Here is a 27,178-nt window from a genome sequence, read left to right as displayed (position 1 = left end):
CCAAATGGAAAAGGAGATACAAAAGCTCTCTGAAGAAAATAATTGCCTAAGAATTAGGATTGAACAAATGGAAGCTAGTGACTTTATGAGAAACCAAGACACAGTAAAGCAAATCCAAATGAATAAAAAAATAGAGGGCAATATGAAATATCTCCTTGAAAAAACAGCTGGCCTGGAAAGTAGATCCAGGAGAGATAATTTGAAAATCATTGGACTACCTGAAAACCATGACCAAAATAAGAGCTTAGTCACCATCTTCCAAGATATTGTCAGGGAAAATTGCCCTTATGTTCTAGAAACAGAAGGTAAAATTGAAATTGAAAGAATCCACTGATCACCTCTTGGAAAAGATCCTAAAAAGAAAACTTTCAGGAATATTATAGCCAAATTCCAGAGCTCCCAGGTCAAGTGGAAAATATTGTAAGCAGCTAGAAAGAAGTAATTCAAATACTGTGGAGCTCCAATAAGGATAAAGCAAGATCTAGCAGCTTCTACATTAAAGGACCAGAAGGCATGGAATATGATATTCCAGAGGGCAAAGGAACTGGGACTACAACCTAAAATCACTTACCCAGCAAAACTGAGTGTAATCTTTCAGGGGAAAAAATGGGACTTCAATGAAAAAGAAGACTTTCAAGCATTTGTGATGAAAAGACCTGAACTGAATAGAAAATTTGACTTTCAAATGCAAGACTCTAGAGAAGCATAAAAGATAAACAGGAAAAAGAAATCACGAGGGACATTAAAAGGATAAACTATTTACATTCTTACATGAGAAAATAATACTTCCAACTCATAAGAACTTTCTCAGTATTAGGGCAGTTGAAAGGAATATACTTATACAGAGGGCACAGGGGTGAATTGAATATGAAGGGATGATATCTGTAGAGTATTTGTCCTTGTTTTTTATATGGCAGGCAGGGTGGGGTGGCTTATATATTGGGTTGGATTTGGGCTCAGGGCCTCCTGGGTCCAGGGCTAGTGCTTTGTCCACTGTGTCACCTAGCTGACTCATGATGACATCTTCAAAATGAAGTTAAGGGACAATGGCGGCAGGAGGAAGATGGAGGCCCACCCCGTGTCTGCGGTTTTCCAGTCTGTGGGGCCTCTGAGCCTGCTCCTCCTGCTCCTGCTGGGCCTCGACACCGCCAGCGCTAGTGCCGGACCCCGCCACACCCTCGTGCTGCTGGAGAACATCAACCTGCGTGAGACCCACTCACTGTTCTTCCGGAGCCTGGCCGATCATGGCTTTGACCTCACCTACAGGACTGCTGATGACCCTAGCCTGTCCCTTATTAAGTATGGGGAGTTCCTCTATGACAATCTTATCATCTTCTCTCCTTCTGTGGAAGATTTTGGAGGCAATATCAATGTCGAGACCATCAGTTCTTTTATTGATGGAGGTGGCAGTGTCCTGGTAGCCGCCAGCTCAGACACTGGTGACCCACTGAGGGAGCTGGGCAGTGAGTGTGGGATTGAATTTGACGAGGAGAAAACAGCTGTCATTGACCATCACAACTATGACATCTCTGACCCTGGAGAGCACACACTTATTGTGGCAGACACAGAAAATCTCCTCAAGGCCCCAGCCATCATAGGAAGGACATCCCTTAATCCCATCTTGTTTTGAGGTGTTGGGATAGTTGCTGATCCCGATAACCCTCTGGTACTGGATATTCTGACAGGCTCCTCTACCTCATATTCCTTTTCCCCAGATAAACCCGTTACACAGTATCCCCATGCAGTGGGGAAGAACACCCTCCTGATTGCAGGGCTCCAGACCTGGAATAATGCCCGAGTCATCTTCAGTGGCTCCTTGGACTTCTTCAGTGATGCCTTCTTTAACTGAGCAGTGCAGAAAGCCAGCCCTGGCTCACAGAGGTACTCCCAAATGGGCAACTATGAATTGGCAGTTGCCTTGTTCCGATGGGTGTTCAAGGAGGAGGGTGTGCTTCGGGTAGGGGCTGTCTCTCATCATCGAGTAGGGGAGAAGGTCCCACCTAATGCTTACACTGTCACAGACCTTGTGGAGTATAGCATTGTCATTGATTAGCTCTCAGAAGGCAAATGGGTGCCCTTTGACAGAGATGACATTCAGCTAGAGTTCGTCCACATTGATCCTTTTGTGAGGACTTTCTTTTTTTTTGTTTGTTTGTTTGTTTGGGTTTTTTTTTTTGTGGGACAACGGGGGTTAAGTGACTTGCCCAGGGTCACACAGCTAGTAAGTGTCAAGTGTCTGAGGCTGGATTTGAACTCAGGTCCTCCTGAATCCAGGGCTGGTGCTTTATCCACTGTGCCACCTAGCCGCCCCTTGTGAGGACTTTCTTGAAGAGGAAGGGTGGCAAGTACAGCGTCCAGTTCAAGTTGCCAGATGTCTATGGGATATTCCAGTTCAAAGTGGATTACAATCGGCTGGGCTACACTCACTTGTACTCCTCCACTCAGCTGTCTGTGCGGCCCCTCCAGCACACACAGTAGGAGCGCTTCATCCCCTCAGCCTTCCCTTACTATGCGAGTGCTTTCTCCATGATGGCCGGGCTCTTCCTCTTCAGCGCTGTATTTTTGCATATGAAAGAGAAGGGAAAATCTGATTGAAGGGGCAGAGCCCTTGGACCTTCATGGGCAGTTGGTTTGGCAGGTGTGGGTGGCCTGGTTCTGCCTGCCCTCTGTAGGAGACAATTGGGTTACCAGGGGTGGGACATCATTTCTCCTCCGGCAAATCTGCCCCTGGATCTTTGGTGGCTGCAGTCACCCATTCCCACTTGTGAAATAAAAATGGGTCGCTGCCCTAAAAAAAAAAAAAAATGAAGTTAAGGGGTAAGAGGAATGCACAGGAAGAAAGAGAAAGGGAGAGGTGGAAGGGTGTAAAGTAACTCAAATAAAAGAAACAAGAAAAAGCTTAAGAAGTGGAGGGGAAAATGGGGAAGGAGTGGGGGAGTGAGTGAGCCTTACTTTCATCAGAATTGGCTCAAAGAGGGAATAACATAAACACTCAAGTGGGTATAGTAATATATTTTGCCCTGAGGGAAAGTGGGAGGGGAAGGGGAAAAGGAGGGGAGAGGTAAAGGAATAGAGAGCAGATTGGGGGAGGGGGTAGTAAAAAGCAAAACACTTGGGGAGGGATAGGGTGAAAGAAGATAGAAAATAGAGTAGATATCAAGGGGAGGGAATAGAATGAAGGGAAATACAGTTAGCAATAGTAACTGTGAAAGAAATGATGAGCAGGATGCTATCAGAAGGATGTATGAAAAATGCAAACCATCAACAGCAGAAGAACTGATGGTTTTTGAATACAGATTGAAGTATAATTTTATTTGTTAGTTCCTCTTGCTAAAGTTATTCTGTCTATTTTCTTTCACAGTGAGTAATATGAAGATGCTTGGCATAATTGCACATGTATGACATATTGAATTGCTTGATACCATAGGGAGGGTTGAAAAGGGAGGGAGGAAGAAAATTTAGAACACAAAGTTTTTTAAAAATCAGTGTGTAGAAATGACGAGCAGTTGGATTTCAGAGAAACCTGCAAGGACTTACATGAATTGATGCTGAGTGAGATGAGCAGAACCAGGAGAACATTGTACACAGTATCAACAACATTGTCTGTTGATCAGCTGTGTTAGACTTGACTCTTCTCAGCAACACAATGATCCAAGATAGTTCCAAACAACTCATGATGGAAAATGCTAAGTCCAGAAAAAAAAAGAACTGTGGAATCTGGATGCAGATTGAACCATATTATTTCTACTCTTTTTGTTTTCCTTTTATGAGGTTTTTCCCTTTTGCTCAGATTCTTCTTTCATAGCATCACTAATGCAGAAATATGTTTAATGTGATTGTACATATATAACCTATATTACATTGTCTTGGGGAGGGGGGAGGGACGGGAGGGAGGAAGAAAGATTTGAAACTAGAAATCTTATAGAAATAAATGTTGAAAACTATCTCTACACATAACTAAAAAATAATAAAATACTATATTAAAGAAAAGGGGCATTGTTAGGTCTAAAAGACCCTGATCCCAGTTTGTTTCTATGCCTAACCTAGGAAAAATAGTTCTTTTCAATCCTGCTCTGAGAACCTCTGCATGCTCAGCTGAGAGAAGTTCATTATCACCTTCTGACCCAGAAGTGGTTTCACTAGGCAATGTTCCAGATGAGATTGGCCTGGGAATTGACATTGTGACCCCTTGAGCTAGGGTTTATCCTGGGTTAAACACCTTGACTGGAGGTGCTTCAATCAGGATAGGGCTTGCCATTTGTAGGCGTCTGTGGGGCAGGTGCCCCACTTAGTCCTTCTGTTCCTCTCACCCCAGGGAGACACCTGTGCCCCAGGCAAGCACAGTGATATAATACAAGGACCAGAAATGTTTGCTTACTAACTCACATCTGATAGGAGGTGAGTTCCCAGGGTACCCCAACTCCTGTCTTAGCAAAGTGTATTCCTCTAATGTCTAGGAACCATCAGCTCTTGTGAGCTGTCAGGTGTCCTTGTATTGAAGAAGTCCTGCACCAACTCCCCAGATTGGTTCACTGGGCAAAGTATAAGATGGTCCCCTCTTCATTCTCCCTACTCAGAATTTGTCTTCTCCAGCTTGTTGGGAAGCATCAAGATGCAATATGACTGACTTTGTCTAGATGTGAGATTGGAATCTTGCTAAAAAGCGCTGTCAGGCCAAACAAACCAGCTTCTCAGGGTATCAGGGTGGAGGAGCCCATCTCCATAGCAACAAAGTGGTAGTGTTTTATATTTATGAAGAACCACAGCCGCCCCTGGTGTGTTTTTTTGTTTGTTTGTTTGTTTGTTTTGGTTTGGTTTGGTTTTTTACCAGTGTAAAACAGAGAAATCAACAAAGCAGAACAAGGCTCCCTCTACAAAGAGCTAGCATTCCAGAGGCGGCCCTATCCCAAGAAACAGGGTGTGTGTTTGTGGCTTTATTGAGGTTCAAAGGCACCAAAGATAGGGAATCCAGTATGATCTGAAGGAGGGAGCAGACAATGCCAGAGGTGTCATCGGGATACTGGAGGTGGGTCAGGAGATTTGTGTGGTTTTAGAGATCCGACAATGGGCACTCCCACGGCATTTTTAAATGTACACCGGTTTCACAAGGAATGCAGTCTGCTGGGAGATGGGGTAATATCCTTGATGAATGTACGCTGGTTACCTCATCACCCCCCCACCTCTGGAGACAGGGATCAGGGGACCATTGTAGATGATGAAATATAGATGGGTTCTAAAGTTCTTCCAGCCCCGCCAGTTATTTCCCAATGTCTCCTTAGTGCCATGACCTTATTGAAGACAATGGGTATATACATTGGCACCTGAAGACATCTGTCTTTCACTTAAAAAATAAACAAAACAAACAAAAAAAAAACCTTTCTTACCTTGAGTTGACCCTTTAGGCTCAGATTGGTTTTTCTCAGGCAATTCTGTGCTATTTAGAAAAAGTTTACTAATTATTAGAGCTATCCAGAAGAGGAAAGAACTGCCTAATGAATTAGTGGATTCCCCCTCCCTACAAGTCTTCAGACTGAGGCTAAATGACAACTTGTGAATCATATTCAAATAAAGATTCTTTTCCAGAAATTGATTGGAACAGATGGTTATGGAAGTCCTTTTCTACCCTAAATTTTGTGATTCTTTATTAGAGACAATTAGAGACTAATTACAATTCTACTTTATCCATGATGTTTCCCAAGGAAAGAGACATAATGCCGACACCACTTACACTTTAATGGAATAGCCATGCCATAATGATATGATTTCTACCTTCTTGCAGTGTGGTTGGAATGTTTATATGATTTATGGGCAGAAAGGACCCTGAGACCTGGCCCACTCTCCCCCTTCATCATGATGGCTATCTTACGACAGAATAGAACTATACAATATAATCTGAAGGAACTGAGAAATAATACTGACAGAGAGTAAGAGGCTGGAGATGAGTTGAGTTGTTTGAGTTGCTTAGTTTCTCTTAGATGTAAAACAAGAAAGGTAGATGAGCACAGATTCTTGGAATCATAATTTTCCATCTTACAGATGGTGAGTGGATGGTTTGGTAGTTAAGCTCAGAAGTTTAGGGTATCACTTGTGCTCTCTAAGGCACCTGAAGAACTGTCATTAAGGAGCCAGATTCCTTCTAGAACTTAAATTGCTTTTAGGCAATAAATGATTTCAGTACTTACAAAGATCTGTGATTTTATCAATGTGACCACTCCCTCTATCAATGCAGACCACACACCCTGTCACACCTCAGATAATCTTCATGAGTTACTGTGACTAAAACAATTTATCCACCACTGATTACAAGTGATAAGAATTTGGGGGAAGTGGAGAATAGAACCAATTGAATTGTTAGCTCCTCTTCAGTGGACTGAGCTATGGATCAGGTTCTCCATTCTAGTTTCATCTTAAGCCTACCTTGCAATACTATTCTTCCATTCCCTGTTTTCCCATCTCTTGGAACTATAATATAATTTTCCATCTCTAGGGACCTATTATGACCATTCATTATAAAAAGGGCATGTCAGGGGACAGCTTAGGTGGTACAGTGGATAAAGCACCAGCCCTGGATTCAGGAGGACCTAAGTTCAAATCCAGCCTCAGACATTTGACAAGAGCTTCATGACCCTGGGCAAGTCACTTAACCCTCACTGCCCTGCCAAAAAAAAAAGGGGGGGGCACGTCAAACAAAGGCCAAGAATCTCAAGGGAATGAAAAATAGTAGAATGGAAAGGAGACAAACAGTACCAGATTTCAATCTATACAACAAAGCAGTAATCATCAAAACAAAATTCTTTGTCATGTGGAAACAATGTGGAAAAACATAGGCAATGTAAAATACACATATACATATAAAATACATACACATACATAAATAAAAGAAATATACATATATGTCATTAGCCATTTATTTTTTCATGATTTAATGATCAATGATAGATAAGATGCACAACATACAGAAGGAAATGGACCTAATAGTCTAATGTCTGATAAACCTACAGACCTCAACTACTGGAGTGAAGACTCACTCTTAGACAAAAACTTCTTGGAGAAAACTGGAAATTAGTCTGGCAGAAATTAAGTTTGGACCAACACCTCATACCATCCCCCAAGATTACCTCTAAATGAATATATGACTTAGATATAAAAAAGATTACATTATAAAAAATTAGAGAAATAAAGATGAAATTTCTTTTCAGATTTATGTTTATGATCAAATAAGACATTGAGATGATCATGGAGGATAAAACGTGCAATTTTGATTTCATAATGTTTTTTAAGTTTTTGCATAAAAAATTAATGCACCTAAAACTAGAAAGGAAATAGTTAACTGGGGGATAATCTTTGCATCATGTTTCTCTAATAAAAATTTCATTTCTGGAAAGAATTGATTGAAATTTACAAGGAGAGTCATTCCCCCATTAAGAAATGAACAAAGGCTATGAATAGATAGTTCTCGAAACAAGAAATCCAAACTACCAACAGATATATGAAAAAAATGCTCCAAATCACTAATAATTAGGGAAATATAAATTAAAGCAACTCCAAAGTTTTACCTCAACACCCACCAGATTGGCAAAGTTGACCAAAAATGGCAAATGAAAAATGTTGGAGATGCTGAAGAAAACTGAAACACTAATTTGATGTTAATAAAGCTTTGAATCGGTAGGATCATTCTGGAAAGCAATTTGCAACTGTGCTCAGTAAGTCACTAAATGGAGCATACCCTTTGACTCATTAAAACCTCTACTGGGCTTCAATGACTCAAAAAGGAGAGAGTGAGGCTGATGATTTTTGAGAGACTCTGTTTCACTTAAATCCAATTCATGGGCTAGTCAAGACACCATACTGATGACATCATTGGTCCTCTTTGAAAACAAAGAACAAACAATAGCAACAACTTATACTCCAAAGAGATCAAAGAAAAAGGAAAAGAGCCGATATGTAAATATATGTATATATATTTATATTTATATTCGTAGTAATTTGGGAGGGCTAGCAAAGAACTAGAAACTAAGGGAATGCATATAAATTGGGAAAGCGCTTAACAAATTATGGTATATGAATGCGATTAAAAATACTCTTGTGCTATAAAAAATGACAAAGGGTTGATTTCAGAAAAACTTGGGAAGACATGAAATGACACAGAGTAAAGTAAACAGAACTAGGTAAACAATTTGTAAAACAACAACAACCTCATAAAGACAAACAACTTTGAAACAATTTTGAACTCTGATCAATGCAGTAACCAACCATGATTCCAAAGGTTTGATAAGGAGCTATGCTATCCACCTCCTCATAGAGATGCAATAGATTCAATATGCAGAATAAACCCCACATTTTCGGGTGGGTAATTTGGGAATTTTTGTTTGACTTAATATTTGGCACAAAGGTTTTGTTTTTCCTTTTTTTCCCCCCAATTGGGTAAAGTGGGAAGGAAAGAAAATAAGCATTTATTTATTTTAAAAGAAAAAATGATTTTTTAAAAAGAGTATCCTGGGGGAGCAGGTAGGTGGTGCGGTAGATATAGCACCCATCCTGGATTCAGGAGGACCTGAGTTCAAATCTGGCCTCAGACACTTGACACTTACTAGCTGTGTGACCCTGGGCAAGTCACTTAACCCTCATTGCCCTTAAAAAAAGTATCCTGTGACTTCCCAGACTAAAACATTCTTCCCTAGCTACTAGTCTTTAGTATGCTTTGGTTTCCCCTAAAAAGCCCTTTGAAGACAAGGACAAGGTCTCAGTACCCCCAATGCTCCCTGTAATAGTTAGCACTTAGTAAATACTGAATAAATTTCATTCATGCATATTCACTTGCTGCAGGGCTTTAAGCAAAGCCCTGATCCTCAGTCTCTTGCCCATAATCAGAATGACTTCACAGCAAAGTGTTCTGACTCCGCCTCCTGAGACCTGCAGCCCCTTTTCCTGAGATCATCTTCAGCATCTTTGAGGTTCTTTCCTATCCTTACTGGCCCGGGAAGTGGGTAGCGACGTGTAGCGATGCCTGCAGGTAACTAGGCCAAGACGAACCAAAAACATCACACTTGCCGCAACCATCAGGACAACTATAAGACAGACATAAGAGTGAGGTCAGGGGTAGAAAGGATAGGTCCTGTTGTCTATATTGTAGAAAGGAAGGAGATGACCCCTGACAGCCAGAAAAATGGAAGGAACAAAGGCTAGGTGTGCGCCCTCGGGCTTCATAGGTGTGCATGGGAGGGAACTGGAAGTGTAGGTCAGAAACGGTTCCACACAGGCCTTACGTAGACCTGGAATAGAGCTGAATACAGCAGGGATGAAATTTAGACATCAGCTAGTCTGTACACCTTGTATTTATTTTTTTGTTTGTTATTACAGAATTTGAGAACCTGGGAACTGAAATGAACCAAAGTCATAGTACTAAGTATTTCCATCTTCTGACTCCAAAGCCAGTGCCCTTTCTACTACCCCACACTCTATATACCTTTGCATTGAAAATCAAGGTAAATAAGAGTGGTCGTCTCATTCCAATGGTTTGTAGGCATGTGATAGAGGTGCACCAGATGTTGGGGATGGCTTATAAGACATTTACCTGCAAAGATGTTGTTTGTGCTTGGAGCAGATGTATTATAGTGCTGAGCAATATTTCCAAACAATGCAACCATGACTACCGGGTACACAGTGAGGATGTAATGTACGTATTTATCCAGAAGGAAGTTTTCCAGGTAAAACCTAAAGGAGAGAAGCGGTGACAGTACTTATGCAATAAATACCTTTGTAATTCTCCCAATTGACTTTCTGGACTTCAGCAGAGCATCAATCTATTAAGTGCCTACTATGTGCCAGGCACTATGCTAAAGGTTAGGGAATACAAAAAGAGAGAAAAGATAGACCCTGCCCTAGAGAAACGTACAATCTAATGCAAGAGACAAGAAGCAAATATATACAAAAAAAGTTATATACTGGGTAAATAGAAAATAATTAATAGAAGGGAGGCACTAGAATTAAAAGGAGTTGAGAAAGACTTCATGTAGAAGGTAGGGTTTTACTTGGGACATAAAGGAAGCCATGGAGGTCAGTAGCTGGAGTTGAAGAGAGCATTCCAGGCATGGGGGACAGCCAGAAAAAAATGTTTAGAGCCAAGAGATGGACCATCCTGTTTATGGAACAGCCAGGAGGCTAATGTCACTGGATCGAAGAGTACGCTTTGGGAGTGAGGTATAAGAAGACTGGAAAGGGAGGAGGGGACTTGGTTATGAAGGGCTTTGAATGCCAAAAACATCAGTGTTGTCAAGGAAAAGAACCAGAAGGGCTTTGGGGAAGGGGGGAAAGATTGTTATTTTTTCCCTGTTTAAAGGACAGCCCACTGTGTGGCAGAGAAGACCTGCATTCTGGATGGGGAGTTGGGAAAACCAGTGCCTATGCTATCTCCTCTCCACAGTAACCAGTAATGATTACTTTCTTGAGGGGATGTCTTAGGGATGCCCTTAAGTTCAAGAGTTTGGGGATCAGATCTTAAAGAGCCAGGGTCCTTAACCTGGAGTTGGTGGAATTTAAAAATATACAGATAGATAGATAACTATTTCAATATAATTGGTTTCTGGCTGTGTGACCCTGGGCAAGTCACTTAACCCCAATTGCCTCACTAAAAAAACAAAAACAAAAACAATATAATTGGTTTCCTTTTATCTCTGTATTTTGTTCTATGCATTTAAAAACATCATTCTGAGAAGGGATCCATAAGCTTCACCAGACAACCCAAGGGGTCCATGACACAGAAAAAGTTAGGAACTCCTATTCTAGAGAAAGAACGGTATTTCCTGAGCAGCATTACCTCTTAGGAAAAATTGAGGATCCTGTGGCATCATACTCTTCAACTTTCCCGTGCTGGCCCTCCCCTTCATAGCTAGGAGAGCAGTAATAGGGATTGAGGAAGCAAAGAACTTGGAACTTGCTATAATGGTGAGTGTTTCAAACAGCAAAAGTACAATAGGAAGGAATGATGCTTATTCAACTTAATATGATTGTCTTATTGGGGAGTTCATGGGCAATTTGAGTGCTTTATTATATTTTCTATATCCGCTTATTGGTTCTTATGAGTCTTTTGCATCTTTTGTATATTCTGTGAATTGAAATAAAGACTTTCCTGAATGATATGAATATATTATCTGGAGTGTTTGCTCAAGAGCTTGAGACCTTGTTGTCTATATTTGAAGAAACCTAGATAAGAGCTATTCCTAAGCTATATTTTGAGATCTGCAGGCAGGTGAGAGCATAAGGAGCTAAAGAAAGAAGGTGATCCAGGTTGGACCTGATCCACTAGGACCCAGGGACTTTGGGGACCATAGGCTACAGGTTACAACATCAAAAACATCAGAATTTAGAACAAATGCAGTGATCAATACTGTTCTAGAAGAGTTCTACATTATACATTAAGGAAAAAACAACTGACCCAATGAAAATTAGTTGGGAAGTGATTTGCCAGTATTGGGAATTTTATATTACACTGTAAAAACAAAAGCAATCAACAAAACATTTTTGGAAGAATAGAAAAGAAAAAACTGGAATTCCTTCCTTCCCTTTCAGCCTTCTCCCTTTCCTTCTCCTTGGCATTCCTGACTGGCTTAACCCAGTCATATAGGAACTGGACATTTTCACATCAGAGAGTGAAGAGTCCACTTTGGTCAAAAATGGAGCCAAATGGGAGCCCATAAGTTAATTGTTGTTATATAGTAGAGCTAGATATAGCCATCTCTGAATCTAATTGATTCCATCTAGAGCTAGACAAGGAGTTTTGAAATGAAATTTCCTCCTGAGAAAAAGGATAAGACACCATCCTTCTCCTAACTCTGGTGTCCCAGCCAAGAATATTATTGAGCTTTGCATGTAGATGAAATAGGAGTCACTTTCTCACTGGAGGAGATGCAAAGCGTGAAATCAGAGTTGAAGGGAATAATCAGGAATGAATAATATGGCTGAAATTCCCATGAAGGAAGATAACAGATGACAAATAACTGAGCCTGGCATGTAGTAGACACTTGAAAAATGCTTGTCAATTGATTGACTGGCAGAGTGAAAAGGCTTTATTTTCACTAGGGTCACCTTGGGGTCAGCAGCCTTGGAACAGAGGGGCAACAATATGACTGATTGGGAGAGGCCAGTGAAGGAGATTTTAGTTTTTCTTTTTCTGACCTGAGCCTGAACACTGGGCCCAATGTCATTCATGGAATTCCTAAATCTAGAGCTGGAAGAGACCGCAAATGACGTCTAATCCAACCCTTTCATTTTACAGGCAGGGAAACTGAGGTCTAGAGAGGTGAAGTCATTTGCCAAGGTCGCACAGCAATACATAAGGTCCAAAAAGCACAAACCCATGGTATAAATGCCAGAGATACCAAGGAACAAATTTGGAGTGGGGCTTTCATGGCAATAATCTTGAAATAACCCTAAACCATTTCTAGGTTCTACCAGCAGCCTATTAGGAATTTATCCACACCCTACTTGAACTGATTTATATTTTCAATCCATGATGTCTGTTTTACTATCCCAGAACATATCTATTTCTCTGTGTTTAATACTTACTATGTAAATTCACCTTTAATTATCCCACTTTCAAACCAGTTTCAAACTTTTCACAAAGCGTAGTCTGGTAGAATGGAGTAAGCACTAAACTTAGAGGAAGAACACCTGCGTTCAAGGTCACCTGAAGACCTGTCACTAAGTAACTATGTGACCTTGAGCAAGTCCCTTGTAACAGGGCTGTAACTTCCTTATCGGTAGAATAAAAGGGGTGGATTAAACAAGCTTAAAATTTTCCCTGTAAAACCTGATAGAGAAAAAAAAAAGGATAGCACTTCTCACACACACACACACACACACACACACATATATATATATATATATATATATATACACACACATTTTAAATTTTTCCTAAACTGAACTGGCCATGTGGGATATAGGAAGAAAAACCTACAGGAGAAATAATCTTAGTGCTGTGGAATTTAAGGAGTGTCTTCCTCAAATGAAACAATATTTGCAAAGTGCATTTAGCAATGCCTGGAACATAGTAGGTAATTAATAAATATTTATTCCCTTTGTTCCTTCTCCTCTGGTTCTAGAAGCATTGGAATTTGGTGCACAAGTTGGTGTTAACTCTATCCAGATCTTTCATGATTCTACAGGCTTCAGTTCTATCACTTATCAGTCTTTATCTTTCCAGGATTCACAATATGCAGCATCAGTCCTAGTCTATGAGATGCAAAAATTTTAAATAAAATACTAGCAAAGAGATTACAGCAATTTATCACAAGGATCATATACTATGACCAGGTAGGATTTATACCAGGAATGCAGGGCTGGTTCAATATTAGGAAAACTATAATTGACAATATCAATAACAAAACTAGCAAAAATCATATGATTATCTAAATAGATACAGAGGGGACAGCTAGGTGGTGCAGTGGATAGAGCACCAGCCTTGGAGTCAGGAGTACCTGAGTTCAAATCCGGCCTCAAACACTTAACACTTACTAGCTGTGTGACCCTGGGCAAGTCACTTAACCCCAATTGCCTCACTAAAAAAAACAAAAACAAAAACAATAGATACAGAAAAAGCCCTTGACGCAATATAGAACCCATTCCTATTAAAAACACTAGAGAGCATAGGAATAAATGGAGCTTACCTTAAAATGATAAGTAATAATTATCCAAAACCATCAGCAAGCATTATTTGTAATGGGGATAAGCTAGAAGCCTTCCCAATACAATCAGGGGTGAAGCAAGGATGCCCATTATCACCACTATTGTCTAATATTGTACTAGAAATGTTAGCTATAGTAATAAAAGAAGAAAAAATTAAAGGAATTAGAATAGGCAATGAGAAAACAAAACTATCACTCTGCAGATGATATGATGTTATACTTAGAAAATCCTAGAGAATCAACCAACTACTTGAAATTATTTTATTTTTTTAGTGAGGCAATTGGGGTTAAGTGACTTGCCCAGGGTCACACAGCTAGTTAAGTGTTAAGTGTCTGAGGCCGGATTTGAACTCAGGTACTCCTGATTCCAGGGCCGGTGCTCTATCCACTGTGCCATCTAGCTGCCCCTGAAATTATTAATAAATTATTAGCAAAGTCGCAGGGTACAAAATAAACCTACATAAATCATCAGCATTTCTATATATTACCAACAAAGACCAGAAGCAAGAGATAGTGAAATTCCATTTAAAATAACTGTAGACGATATAAAATACTTGGGAGTCTACCTGCCAAGACAAACATAGGAACTATATATGAACACAACTATAAAACTTCTCACAAATTCTCACATAAAGGTCAGACCTAAACAACTGGAAAATGTTCATTGCTCATGGGTAGACTAAGCCAATATAATAAAAATGACAGTCTTACCCAAATTAATCCATTTATCTAGTGTTATACCAACCAAACAATCAAAAAATTATTTTATAGCTCCAGAAAAAAATAACAAAATTCATCTGGAAGAAAAAAAGCTCAAGTATATAAAGGGAATGAATAAAAAAATTGCAAAATGTGGTCTAGCTGTACCAGATCTCACACTGCTTTTATAAAAAAAAAATCAGTAATTATCAAAACAATATGGTACTGGCTAAGAAATAGAAGGGTGGATCTGTGGAATAGAATGGGTACAAGTTGCACTACAGTAAATGATTATAGTAATCTAGTATATGATAAACCCAAAGATCCAAGCTTTTGGAACAAAAACTCATCATTTGACAAAAACTTCTGGGAACCCAAAGGGCTATGGGGCTGTGCATACCCTTTGACCCAGTAATATGACTACTAGGTCTGTATCCCAAAGAGATCATAAAAAAGGGAAAGGGATCCACATATACAAAAATATTTATAGCAGCTCTCTTATTGGTGGCAAAGATTTGGTAATTGAGGTGATGCTCAACTATTGGGGAATGGCTGAACAAGTTGTGGTATATGAATGTAATGGAATACTATTTTGATATAAGAAATGATGAGCAGGCAGATTTCAGAAAAACCTGGAAAGATTTAAGTGGACTGATGCTGAGTGAAGTGAGCAGAACCAGGAGAACATTGTACACAGTAACAGCAATACTGTGCAATGATCAACTGTGATAGACTTAGCTCCTCTCAGCAATACAATGATCCAAGACAATTTCTAAAGGACCCATGATGGAAAATGCTCTCCACATCCAGAAAAAAAGAACTGTGGAATCTGAATACAGATTGAACTTATACTATTTCTACTCTTTTTTGGTTTTTTTTTCTTTTTTGAGATTTTTCCCTTTTGTTCTGATTCTTTTTTCACAACATGACTAATGCAGAAATATGTTTAATGTGATTTAATGTGATATATAACCTATGTCAGATTTCTTTCTGCCTTGGGGAGGGGGAGGAAAGGGAAGGAGGGAGAAAAATTTGGAACTCAAAATCTTATAAAAACAGATGTTGAATACTATCTTTACATGTAACTGGGAAAAATAAAATACTATTAAGATTGAAAAAATACTCCTGGGAAAACTAAAAAACAGTACACCAGAAACTAGGTATAGACCAACATCTCATACCATATGCTAAAATAAGGTCAAAATGGGTACACAATTTACACAAAGGATGATACCATAAGCAAATTAAGAGGGCATGGAATAGTTTATCTGTCAGATTTATGGACAGGGAAAGAATTTAGGACCAAAGAAGATATCGAGAGCATTACCAAATGTAAAATAAAGAATTTTAATTATATAAAATTTAAAAGATTTTGCGCAAACAAAATCAATGCAACCCAAATTATAAGGCAAGCAGAGAACTGGGAAAGAATTTTTGTAACAAGTATCGCTAATACAGGCCTCATTTCTCAACTATATAGAGAACTGAGTCAAATTTATAAAAATACAAGTAATTCCCCAATTGACAAATGCTCAAAAGATATGAACAGGCAGTTTTCAGACAAAGAAATCAAAGTTATCTATAGTCATATGAATAAAATGCTCTAAATCAGAGAAATGCACATTAAAACAATTCTGAGGTACCACTTCACACCTATCAAAGTAACTAATATAACATAAAAGGAAAGTGTTAGATGTTAGAGGAGATGTGGGAAATCTGGGAAGCTAATCCACTGTTGGTGAAGTTGTGAACAGATCCAACCATTCTGGAGAGTAATTTGGAACTGTGCCCAAAGGGCTATAAAACTGTGCATACCTTTTGATGCAGCAATACCACTGCTAGATTTATATTCCAAAGACATCCCAAAAAAGAGGAAAAGACCTATTTGTACAAAAATGTTTATAGCAGCTCTTTTTGTGGTGGCTAAGATTTGGAAATCAAAGCGATGGCCATCAATTGAGGAATGGCTAAGTAAGTTGTGGTATATGAATGTAATGGAATACTATTGTACTATAAGAAATGACAAGCAGGATGATTTCAGAAAGTCCTAGAAAAGCTTAGATGAACTAATGTATAGTGAAATGAGCAGAACCAGGAGAATGTTGTGCACAGAGACAACAATATTGTTTGAAGAAGAGCTGTGAATGACAACTATCCTCAGCAATACAATGATCCAAGACAATCCCAAAGGCCTAATGATGAAGCATACTGTCCACCTCCAAAGAAAGAACTGATATTGATTGAACACAGACTGAAGCATGCTATTTTTTGTTTTCTTTCTTTCTTTCATTCTTTCTTTCTTTTCTTTCTTTTCTTCCTCCCTTCCTCCCTTTCTTTTTTCTTCCTTCCTTCCTTTCTTTTTCTTTTATTCAGGTCTTCTTATGCAAAAGGACTGATATGGTAATGTTTTACATAATTGTACACATATAACATATATCAGATTGCTTACCATCTCAGGGAGGAAGGGGGGGAACAAAGGGAGGGATACAATCTGGAATGCAAACTTTAAATAAAAATGTTTATTAAAAATTATAATATTAATTGCTTAATATTAGTTAATTGTGTTTATGTCATCCCTCTGCTAGAATGTTAGTTCTAGGAAGGTGGGGACCATACCTTAATTCAATCTTCAATATCAGTATTCTACAAATAGTCAGCACTTAATGTTGAAACGACTTGATTTGAATTGACTGGCGTTGAATGGAAAGCCAGAGCCTTACTTAGTCAACGAGGGATGAATTACTCACCAGAGCACCAGCAGCACAAGAAGAACAGACAACACAACAGTAGTGGAAGTTTGGTCGGCCATTCCCACAGTGTATATCAACACAACTGCAAAGTTCAATAGTGTTGCCACTGTGGTCCATGTAGCATAAAGTGCAATCCCATTCTGCACCTAGAATGATAATGTGATTTTTTTAAACCCACACCCAGACACAAACCCTCCAGCCTGAGAGATTTATAACAAAAGTTTTTATCACAAGAGGTTGATGTTGTTATTCACCAGACCTGTGATTTCACTGAGTTCTCTATGAAATCAAAGTGAGGAAACTTCCTTCACCAATGCAGATTGCGACTTGCAACTTAGAGTCAGAGAGTTGCCGGTGGGACCGAAAATTTTAAGTGATGCAATCAGCATCACACAACTGGTATGTGTCAAGAACCCAAGTCTCCTTGCTTCGCTATTAATTACTACAGTACAGCTGCCTCTCCTGCTATGATTACTAATGATAATAGTTTTGGTCTTAATCTGTGATTTTATTAGTGTGGGGATCACCTAGTGTAACCACTACCTGACTAATGCAGATCTCTGTTATTTATGCTCTTAGAGAGAAGCCTGGGGCACCATAAGGTTAGGTGACTTACCTCTGGTCACACAACTACTAGAGGTCAGAATCTGACCTCACATCTTCCTGATTCCTATTGTGGCCCTCCATTGGCTAGGCCCTGATAATGCTCAATGATTTTTTTAAAAAATAGCTCATGTTTACATGGTGCTTTAGGGTCTACAGATATATTCCTTACAACAATCTTGTGAAGTAGATAGCACTAGTTTTTTTAAATTATTTAACAATTAATTTAATTGATATCTTTTATTTTTACATATCCTAAATTTCCCCCTGTAAGCCTCCTCCTCTCCCTTCCTAGAGAGCCATCCTGTAGTATATATCGTAATTTTCTAGTTGAGAAAATTAGGGGTCAGAGAGGAAAAATGACTTGTTTGATCATGTAGTTGCAAGCCAGTGTTCTGTCTCCAAGTTTGGGGTTCTATCCTTTACCGCAGGCTGCCTTCCTTAGGATGTATCAGGTCATGGATATGTGAAAAGGTTGGATTATGTGAGGGAGGAGGCTTCCAACTTCTTTCCCAAAGAGGACAATGGAATCATTGAAAAGTCCCGTGTTGCATCAGATAATTTGGAAAAGGGCGGAGGAACTTTGGGGGCCCTGAAGCATTGGTTTTGTGTGTTGGGCATTGTTCAGGGCTAGCAAAGGACAGTTTGAGAAGTTGCTTGGATAATAATAATAATAATAATAACAACAACAACAATAATAATAATAATAAATACCTCTAATTGAATTTCACCTGCTGCCATTTCAATAAATGTAAGCACCTTGAGGGTAAGAGCTATTTCATACAGTAGGCACTTTATAAAGGTTTATTGATTATTTATCATTATTTATATTTCATTTATTAGTTATATATTATTGATTAGAGAGTTTAAAAGGACGCAGTTTGATATGTTCAATTCAATATAATTCAACAGATATTTATTAAGCCCCTACTAAGATTAGCCATGCCAGGCCTACTATGTGTCAGGTAGTTTTCCATCTCTTTTTTATAACCTCTAATTCCTACTCTTTGTCCTTCAGATAATCTTCTTGTGACCTTAAACCTTACCCTTACTTTCCACCCCCAGTCTTTGATCCCTCTCCCTTTTCATTGTCTCCAGCCAACCCTTGCCTTTGGAAAAGTCTTCTGGAATATAAATAGCATCTCTTATTAGTCACTGACACCATAAACTTGGAGTTTGGCTTCAGATCTCAAGCAAAGTGAGACTGGGTTTGCTCATAGGGCCGGCTGGTCTTGGGTTTCTGTACCATGACTGATGGAGCTGACACAGGATGAGATGCAGATTCTAGCATTTGTATTGTTTTGAGGGGGCATGAGACATAACTATGTGGGTTGGTATGAGAGAAAGAGAATCAGTACTTTCTCTAGCTTATCATTAAAGTCCTGTTGACCCCCTTTTTAAAAAACTATTTATTTTCACCATTCTTTTCTTTTTAAATGTCAAGTTCCAAACTCTCTCCTTCCTTCCAAACCCCTTCCCCGCCCACTAAGAAAGCAAACAATATGATATGAATAGTACATGTGAAACCATGCAAAACATTTCCATAAATCCTATTGACTCCTATTGGTGTAGAGCCAAAATGAAGCCAAGATGAAGAAAAGCAACATGGGCAATTCCTGATTCATATATTGAATCTCAATTGATCTGCACAACAAGCTTGAGATATAGATGTTATTGAAATCTCCATTTTAAAGAAGAAGAAACTGAGTCTGAGAAATTAAAAGACTTACCCAGGACCACACAGTTGAAAAGGATTTGAGGTATTATTTGAAATCAGGTCTTCCTGATTATCCATCTAGATACTTCAATGAGAGGAAGGGTACTTCCTCTCTATTGTGCCCTCCCTTACCTGAAGTCCTCCCCACAGTCTCCTTTCTTGCTTCACAATCTTCTGCTAGCTTGCAATGCTGCCATGCAGTGCATCCAACCATGGGCCACACACTGCTCCAAGCCAGGTCCTGTTGCTGTGGTGCCCATGGGGTAGAGCCACCTCCCCCCAACTTCCATGGAGGCAAAGGTCTCTCTCCCAATATAAATAAACCCATAAACAGAATGTCCTCTCTGCAGACAATCTCCCCTCCCTTCATCACATATCCCGCCCCTCTGCCCCCCCCCCCAAGTAAAAATAGTTCCATTCATGCCTCTGTTCTGCAAGACCATAGCTGGCCTACCAGAATGCGGAGGAGCCACAGGTCCGTCCTGCGGTGATTCTGAAGCCACGTTCTATGGGAATGGAGTCCTTGACAAGCCAAGAAGAGAATCACGCAATTGGAACTGGTGAGCCCTGTGAGGACAAGCAGAGCAGGGCTGAGGAATCTGAGAAGGAGAAAGAAGCCATGAGACGCATTGTACCTGCCCAGCACCCTGCTCATTTGCAAAGAAATCACCTGAATTTTCAGACTAATCCAAAAGATCTACACTGGCATTTCAACAGTTAACTAGAACCAATTGCTATGACAATTCAGTTACTAGGCCTGAACGGTGTGTGTGTGTGTGTGTGCGCGCACGCGCGCACATGCGTGCATGCGTGCCCTTGACGATCATATGATAATAAAAAGTTGGAGCTAGAAAGAACCTTAGAGATGGTCTTTTATGAGTCCCAGGAGGTAAGGTGAGATATTTTCCCTGAAGCCACACAGGCAGCAAAGCCAGGATTCAAATTCAGGTCTTTTGACTCCAAAACCAACACTATAATTCTTATCCAAAGCTCAGAAAAGGCTGTAGTCTGGTGTCTCATTTACAGAAGTGTCATCTTCCAATGATATCAGACGATGAAGGATTTGGCAGCTCTGCAGTAAGGCTCTCTACCAACCCCTGAGCACACATGCTTCTGATGGGGAGGGGATGATCTTCCTTTACCGTCAGTAACAAACGCAGTGCAAGTGAGAGCAAGCTGACAAGGAGGTCTGTTGGGTTGGTCAGGCAGAAAAATCACAGATGTTTTTGATGGTGATGATGATTCACAGTCGAAAAACTTAACAGTCGGAAACATATAATGGAGGATTAGGAAGTGTTGAGTATTAGTCAATAAACCTTTATGAAACACCCACTTTGTGCTTAACATTATATAAATGCTGGGGATTAATATATATGTATGTATATTTTTTTTTTAGTGAGGCAATCTGGGTTAAGTGACTTGCCCAGGGTCACACAGCTAGTAGGTGTCAAGTGTCTGAGGCCCGATTTGAACTCAGGTCCTTCTGAATTCAGGGCCAGTGCTTTATCCACTGCGCCACCTAGCTGCCCCGGTGTCTTCTTTTAAAAATATTTTTATCAGGGGGCAGCTAGGTGGCGCAGTGGATAAAGCACTGGCCCTGAATTCAGAAGGACCTGAGTTCAAATCGGGCCTCAGACACTTGACACCTACTAGCTGTGTGACCCTGGGCAAGTCACTTAACCCAGATTGCCTCACTAAAAAAAAAAAAATTAAAAGAAGACACCTCCTGCCCTCAAGGAACTTGCAATCTAAGGAAGGGGGAAGACAAGACACAAAAGGAATCTGAAGAGTGAGGTTGGGTTGGGAGAAGTTATACAAAGGGGGGCATTAGGGAAATGTCCAGAGAATTCCAAATGAGTGCAGCTAGGTGGGAAATAAGGAGGTGGATGGGCTGGACCCCCTCCTTAAATGGAGTTTCCATATTTTTAGGCATAGACCTATCTGAAAAGATCCTTAGAAGTGACTTGCCCAGGGTCACACAGCTAGTAAGTGTCAAGTGTCTCAGGCCAGATTTGAACTCAGGTCCTCCTGAATCCAGGTACAGTGCTTTATCCACTGTACTACCCAGCTGCCCTACAGCCCCCTCATCTTGCAGAGGAGGAAGCTGAGGCTAGAAGAGGTAAAATGATTTATACAAGGTCATGTAAATCATTACCGGCAAAGTCAGGATTCGAACCCAGATCCTATAACTCAGAAGAGAATGCTCCTTCGCCAAATTGGCTCCTCAAGATTTAGTTCTATTGACTAATTTCTAAATTCTGGTTTGAGGAAAAGTGACTAACAGCCCCACAGTCTCATGATGAGAAGCCTGGGGGCCCAATTCCAGTCAAACCAGTTTATTCTCCCTTCTGTTATCCTGCCCTTTGGCACCTCCACCATCATAATAATGATCCTGAAGTGCCTTCTGAATCATCCACAATTAAGTTGCTTTCATTATAATTTTAGCATTAAGCAGATTTTATAATATTCTCATTCTTTGAAAATTAGAAATCATAGAATGTTGGAGACCTTGGAGGTTGTCTTGTCCAACCTCTTCTTTTAATAGATGAACCCCAGAAAGATGAAATACTTTGCCCGAGGTCACAAAGCTTTTAGTAAACAAACAAACAAAACATTGGCCTAGACTCCAGGTGTCCAAACTGCTGGTCCAGGTCCTTAGAGAGACAGTGTTGTATGGTGGAAAGAGCTCTGGATCGAGAGTCAGAAGGGCTACAATGAAATCCCACCTCCGCTATCTGAAGTTATTTAACCTCTCTTGTCCTCAGTTTCCCTATCTGTAAAATTATGGGGTTGGACTAGATGACTTTTAAGATCCCTTCCAGCTCTAAACCTATTAACCTAAGTGTATGTAGGTATCTAAAATCCCACCTTCTACAAGAAGCCTTACCAGATCCTCCTTAATTCTATTGTCTTCCCTTTGACATTATCTCTAATTTGTCCTGGAGATAGTTTGCTTGTAATTAAGTGTTTTTATTCTTTTTCCTGCATCATTACACAGCGAGTTCATTGAAAGATTTCTCTTTATTGTATCCCCAGCACTTAGCACAATGCCTAGCAGACAGTAGGCACTTAATAAATGCTTACTGATTGACTGACATACACACATATCTTTAGTCGGGTCCATGATTTCATCAGTGTAATGGAGCTCCTGGTATGTAAACTCCCTCCAACACTGCACCACCAATTGACTTAGAGAATTACTTAGGTCAATGGCAAGTTAAATGATTTGCCATGGTGACACAGCTAGTGAGTGTACAGAAAGGATTTGAATGCTGGTTTTCCTGACTCTGAGACCTGTTCTCTTTGTATGATGCAATGGTATGTATATATTTGTGTGTATGTGTAAATACATACATATATGATTATGACAGAAAGGTTTGGACAAGAGTCACACAGGATGAAAAAGCAATCAATCAATCAACCAATAACAACCAATAACAACCAGCCACTGTTCTACCCACCTTACAAATACATCATTGGATCCTCACAACAACCCTGCAACGTGAGTGCTATTATTGTCTCCATTTTACACTTGAGGAAGCTGAGGCAAACAGAAATTAGGTGACTTGCTGAAGATCTCACAGCTAGTAAGCAGCCAAGACTGAATCTGAACTCCTTTCCCAATTCCCCGCCCAGTCTTCTCTTCACTGTACAACCTAGTTACCTCAATCAACAAGGATTCATTAAGCAATTAAGCATCAACATTATTTTCCAGGCACTTTATCTGACCCAGAAAATGCAAAGAAGAAAATGAAATAGTTTCTGTTCTTAAGGAGCTTACTCTACTGGAATAAACACTTTCACAAATGTCAACTAATATCGAGTATGCATAAAGTAAATACATGTAAAGGGTGGGGAGAGAGAAAGGGACTGGCAGCTGAGAGAATCAAGAAATGCCTCATGCAAGAGCTAATTCTTGAGCTGAACTTTGAAGGAAGGGAAAGTACCCACACCGTTTAGAAACACTGAAGCTCCTATATGTATAAAGAATGCTGTTTGCATGTATATATATGTGTGTGTGACTGGGTGTGTGCGTTCAATGGCGTAGGGAATTCCTAGTGAGAAACTTCCTCTCTAGCTATAAAAACCAGCAAATTCTCCACCACTTTGCAACTTAGAAAGTTGATTTGGGACACCGAGGGGTTAAGTGACCCACTCTGGGTCACATGGCCAGGGTGCTTCAGAAATGGTATTTACACCCAAGTCTTCCTGACTCTGAGGCTGAGGGACTATTCACTATGTCATGCTGATATAAATATGTAATATTTATGTATGTATGTGTATATATACAGATTTGTATGCATGTAAGTATATGCATACATATGCATACTGTATGGGCAGCTAGGTGGTAGAGTGGCTACAGTGCCAGGCCTAGAGTCAGGAGGACCTGAGTTCAAATCTAGCCTCAAACACTTACTAGCTGTGTGACCCTGAGCAAGTCACTTAACCCTATTTGCCTCAGTTTCCTCATCTGTAAAATGAGCTGGAGAAGGAAATGGCAAACCATTCCAGTATCTTTCCAAAGAAAACCCCAAATGGGGTCACAACGAATTGGATGTGACTAAAATGACTAAACAACAACACATGTATATGTGTATGCATATGTGTATGTATATGTATTGTGTGTGTGTATACATAATCTTTTAAATGCTTTATTAAGGGGGTAGCTAGGTGGTGCAGTGGATAAAGCACCGGCCCTGGATTCAGGAGTACCTGAGTTCAAATCCAGTCTCAGACACTTGACACTTACTAGCTGTGTGACCCTGGGCAAGTCACTTAACCCTCATTGCCCCACAAAAAAAAAATGCTTTATTAAACAGGTGTTGGATTAAACAGAACCCCTGTTTCCTGCCTATACCAGACAAAACTTTGCAATACCATTTGAAAGATGGTACATGTGACAACAGAGGCCCCAGGACCAGGAGTCTGTGAAAGAAGCAGTCATAAATGTATGGTTTATTTGATTATTGCTTTGTTTCGTTTCTCCCATGAGGTCAAACCTCCTTAAAGGGAGGGATCATATCTCTCCTTTATCACGTAATCCAAGAACGTGGACTCATGGCAGTGTTTTCTACAGAAACTGCCCAAGAACACATGACCCCAATTCCTCCTGTTGCTGGCCTGAAACATTCTATCCCCTAGCAACCACAACCCAGCCTGTAGTCTAATACCTCCCTCCACCTGACTCGGTAGACTGAGCCCATCTTTTTCAGTGCTGCCAAGGGGTGACTGATACCCACAGGACAAATACTGTCATCTTGAAGACTAAGGAAAAAGAACAGCCAACACTACAGAGGGAGACTGAAGCAGGGGCCACCACATCCACTGCTGGAGAAATAACAACCTATATCTAGTATGAGCACTACAGATGGGCCAGTGGATGGACCAGGGTTAGAGCAGGAGAGGAAGGAGGTGGGGCAGGTTTACATCACTTTTGAAGACCGTGCTTTCAATCAGCCTAAGAGACTTGCAGCTGCCAAAGCCTGTCTCTTTGACGCCAATGTTTCTCTAGCAACGTGACAAAGTTGTGAAACACACAATAGCAGCTAGTACCTTCTCAAGAATCAAAACTTCCAGAGACCTGAGGACAGGGGTTTTTAACCTGAGGTCTCTGAATTTGGGAAAGGAGTCAGAGACAGAGAGGGAGACAGAAACAGAGGGACACAGAGACAGAGACAAAAAGAGAGACAGAGACACAGACAGAGATAGGGAGAGGGTGAGAGAGAGACAGAGACAGAGAGTCAGAGACAGAGATAGACAGAAACAGAGTTTTTTATGCTTACATATTATATTGTATATGTTTGCATATATTATATGTATATATTCATTTCATATCTGTGTATATATGAATAAACATGTATATAACTATTTCAATATAATTGAATATGTAACTATTTCAATACAATTGGAGAGTGAAGTATTTCAATATGACAGGCTCTTTTACAGACTTATGTATTTTATTTTATGCATATAATTCTAAGAAGGGGTCCCTAGCCTTCACCAGACTGCCCAAGGGGTCCATGACACAAACTAAGGTTAAGAATCTCTGCCCTAAGACAATGACAAAGTGCATGGCTGATGTAATAAACTACAGCACAATATTCACAACGACACATGTATGTGAGGAGGCCCAAAAAACATCATCAAATGCATGTATGAAGGGCAAAGGGAGTGACCATGCTCACCATCTCTACCAACCACAGTGGGGTAAGAAGCTGCATGTAGTTGTTTTCTCCACCCTGAGCTGGATGCTCTATCAGAGGAGATAAGTAGCTGAAGAGATACCATGGAAGACTGGCCTCAACACAGCCCAGTGATAGGACACAAAAACATGCATTGGGATTCATTATAGTTTTATCATTCGCTCACAGTCATACTAGTATGAAGAAAATTTTCCCCTCAGAAAAGGATCCTGAGGCCAAGTTCTCTGGAAGGTCAAGAGTGACAGGAATGGGTGGAGCCCCAGTTGCACAACTTTAGATTTAAACGGAATTTGGAACCATAGGACCTGGATTCAAATTCTGACTCTGTTGCTTACTATTGATGTCACCTTGGGCCAATCCCTATACTTCTCTGACTCTGTGTTCTTATCTGTACCATGCAGAAATTGGACTATTCTGTAATAATGAGACACACGTATCCCAACACATATCGAGATGAAAACAGGGTGAAAGCAGGAGAATCCGGCCAGTCTCTCCCAAATGATTTTCTACAGAAGACAAAATGTTCATAGTTACATAATTTGCTGAAAGGTGTATAGACTATAAAAGCCTATTTTGTTTATTTATTATAAAACCACAACACGTGTTGACTTGATAGAGAAGAATGAAATCTTTCAGGTGCTCCTCTAAAAAGATGTTAGGATCAATACGAATTTTGACTCTGCTAACTGTGTGGCTATGAACGTATCATTTAACCTCTCTAGAAGACTTGGACTAGATAAGCCTTCAGACCCCTACCAACTCCACATCATTCATCTTATCACATTCTAAGATCCTTGATCATCAATTCAGACTTCCAGAAACTGTAGACGGCTGCACTTTTACCATATGCAAAGTTGTTATTCAACCACCCAAAAGATGTAATAGATGTCCGGGTGTGGTGGCCCACACCTTCAACACCTGATGCCATGGAGGCTGAGACTGGTGGAGCCTGGAAGCCTGGGAATACTGAGCAGCGTTGGGGTGGCTGAGGAGGGCTCCACGCCAAGTTTGGCAGTAACAGAGTGAGCTCCCTGGAGCTCTTCTGGGCTCCCAGGCTGCCTGAGGAGGAGGGAACTGAGCCAGGAGGGAAACAGAGCAGGTTAAAGATCCCAGGATGATCAGAGTGGAACTGGCACTCCGAATGGCCACTGTGCTATCAGCCTGGGCAAGATGGAGAAACGCCATATAAAAAATATATATGCATGTATGCACATGTGCATGTATGTGTGTATGCATGCATGTGTGTATAATTTAAAAATAGATGTGTTTTTCTCTAGCTATCTTTTAAATTAGAGATCAGGAAGGAGCTTTTGTGTGAGTCTGAGTCAAGTACGGTCAGGAATATACTGCATGCGGCCTGCTTGTGCTGACTCTGGAGAGCTGGTTTTTAAATGTTCGATATAAACACTTTACACCCCAGAAATGGACAAATGCTTACAAATCAGGGCTTGAGTCATTGGTTTGTTTATTATCTTCTTAGTGGTTTTTTGATATCACTAGGCTCTTGGTTTAAAATTGAAA

At 40.2% G+C, this 27,178-nt stretch overlaps 1 protein-coding gene and 1 pseudogene across 1 annotated transcript in view; one reads left to right on the top strand and one right to left on the bottom strand.

Moving 5' to 3' along the window:
* Positions 1 to 1,030: 1,030 nt before the first annotated feature.
* On the top strand, positions 1,031 to 2,805 carry LOC122739331 (annotated as a pseudogene).
* A 5,755-nt stretch (positions 2,806 to 8,560) lies between these two features.
* The window catches only part of LOC122742932, a 35,899-nt gene continuing 17,281 nt past the window's right edge, over positions 8,561 to 27,178 (bottom strand). Inside the window, exons 5-8 of the mRNA XM_043987535.1 lie at positions 19,909 to 20,053; positions 17,132 to 17,280; positions 9,575 to 9,714; positions 8,561 to 9,068 (exon numbers count right to left, since the gene is read on the bottom strand). Coding sequence (XP_043843470.1) covers positions 8,941 to 9,068; positions 9,575 to 9,714; positions 17,132 to 17,280; positions 19,909 to 20,053 — 562 coding nt within the window. The 3' untranslated portion in view covers positions 8,561 to 8,940. The remainder of the gene's footprint in view (positions 9,069 to 9,574; positions 9,715 to 17,131; positions 17,281 to 19,908; positions 20,054 to 27,178) is intronic.

The sequence above is a fragment of the Dromiciops gliroides genome, chromosome 2 (genome assembly GCF_019393635.1).
Source record: "Dromiciops gliroides isolate mDroGli1 chromosome 2, mDroGli1.pri, whole genome shotgun sequence".
NCBI lineage: Eukaryota > Metazoa > Chordata > Mammalia > Microbiotheria > Microbiotheriidae > Dromiciops > Dromiciops gliroides.
The sequence above is the reverse complement of the archived record's forward strand: the minus strand, read 5'-3'. Positions and strand labels throughout refer to the sequence as shown.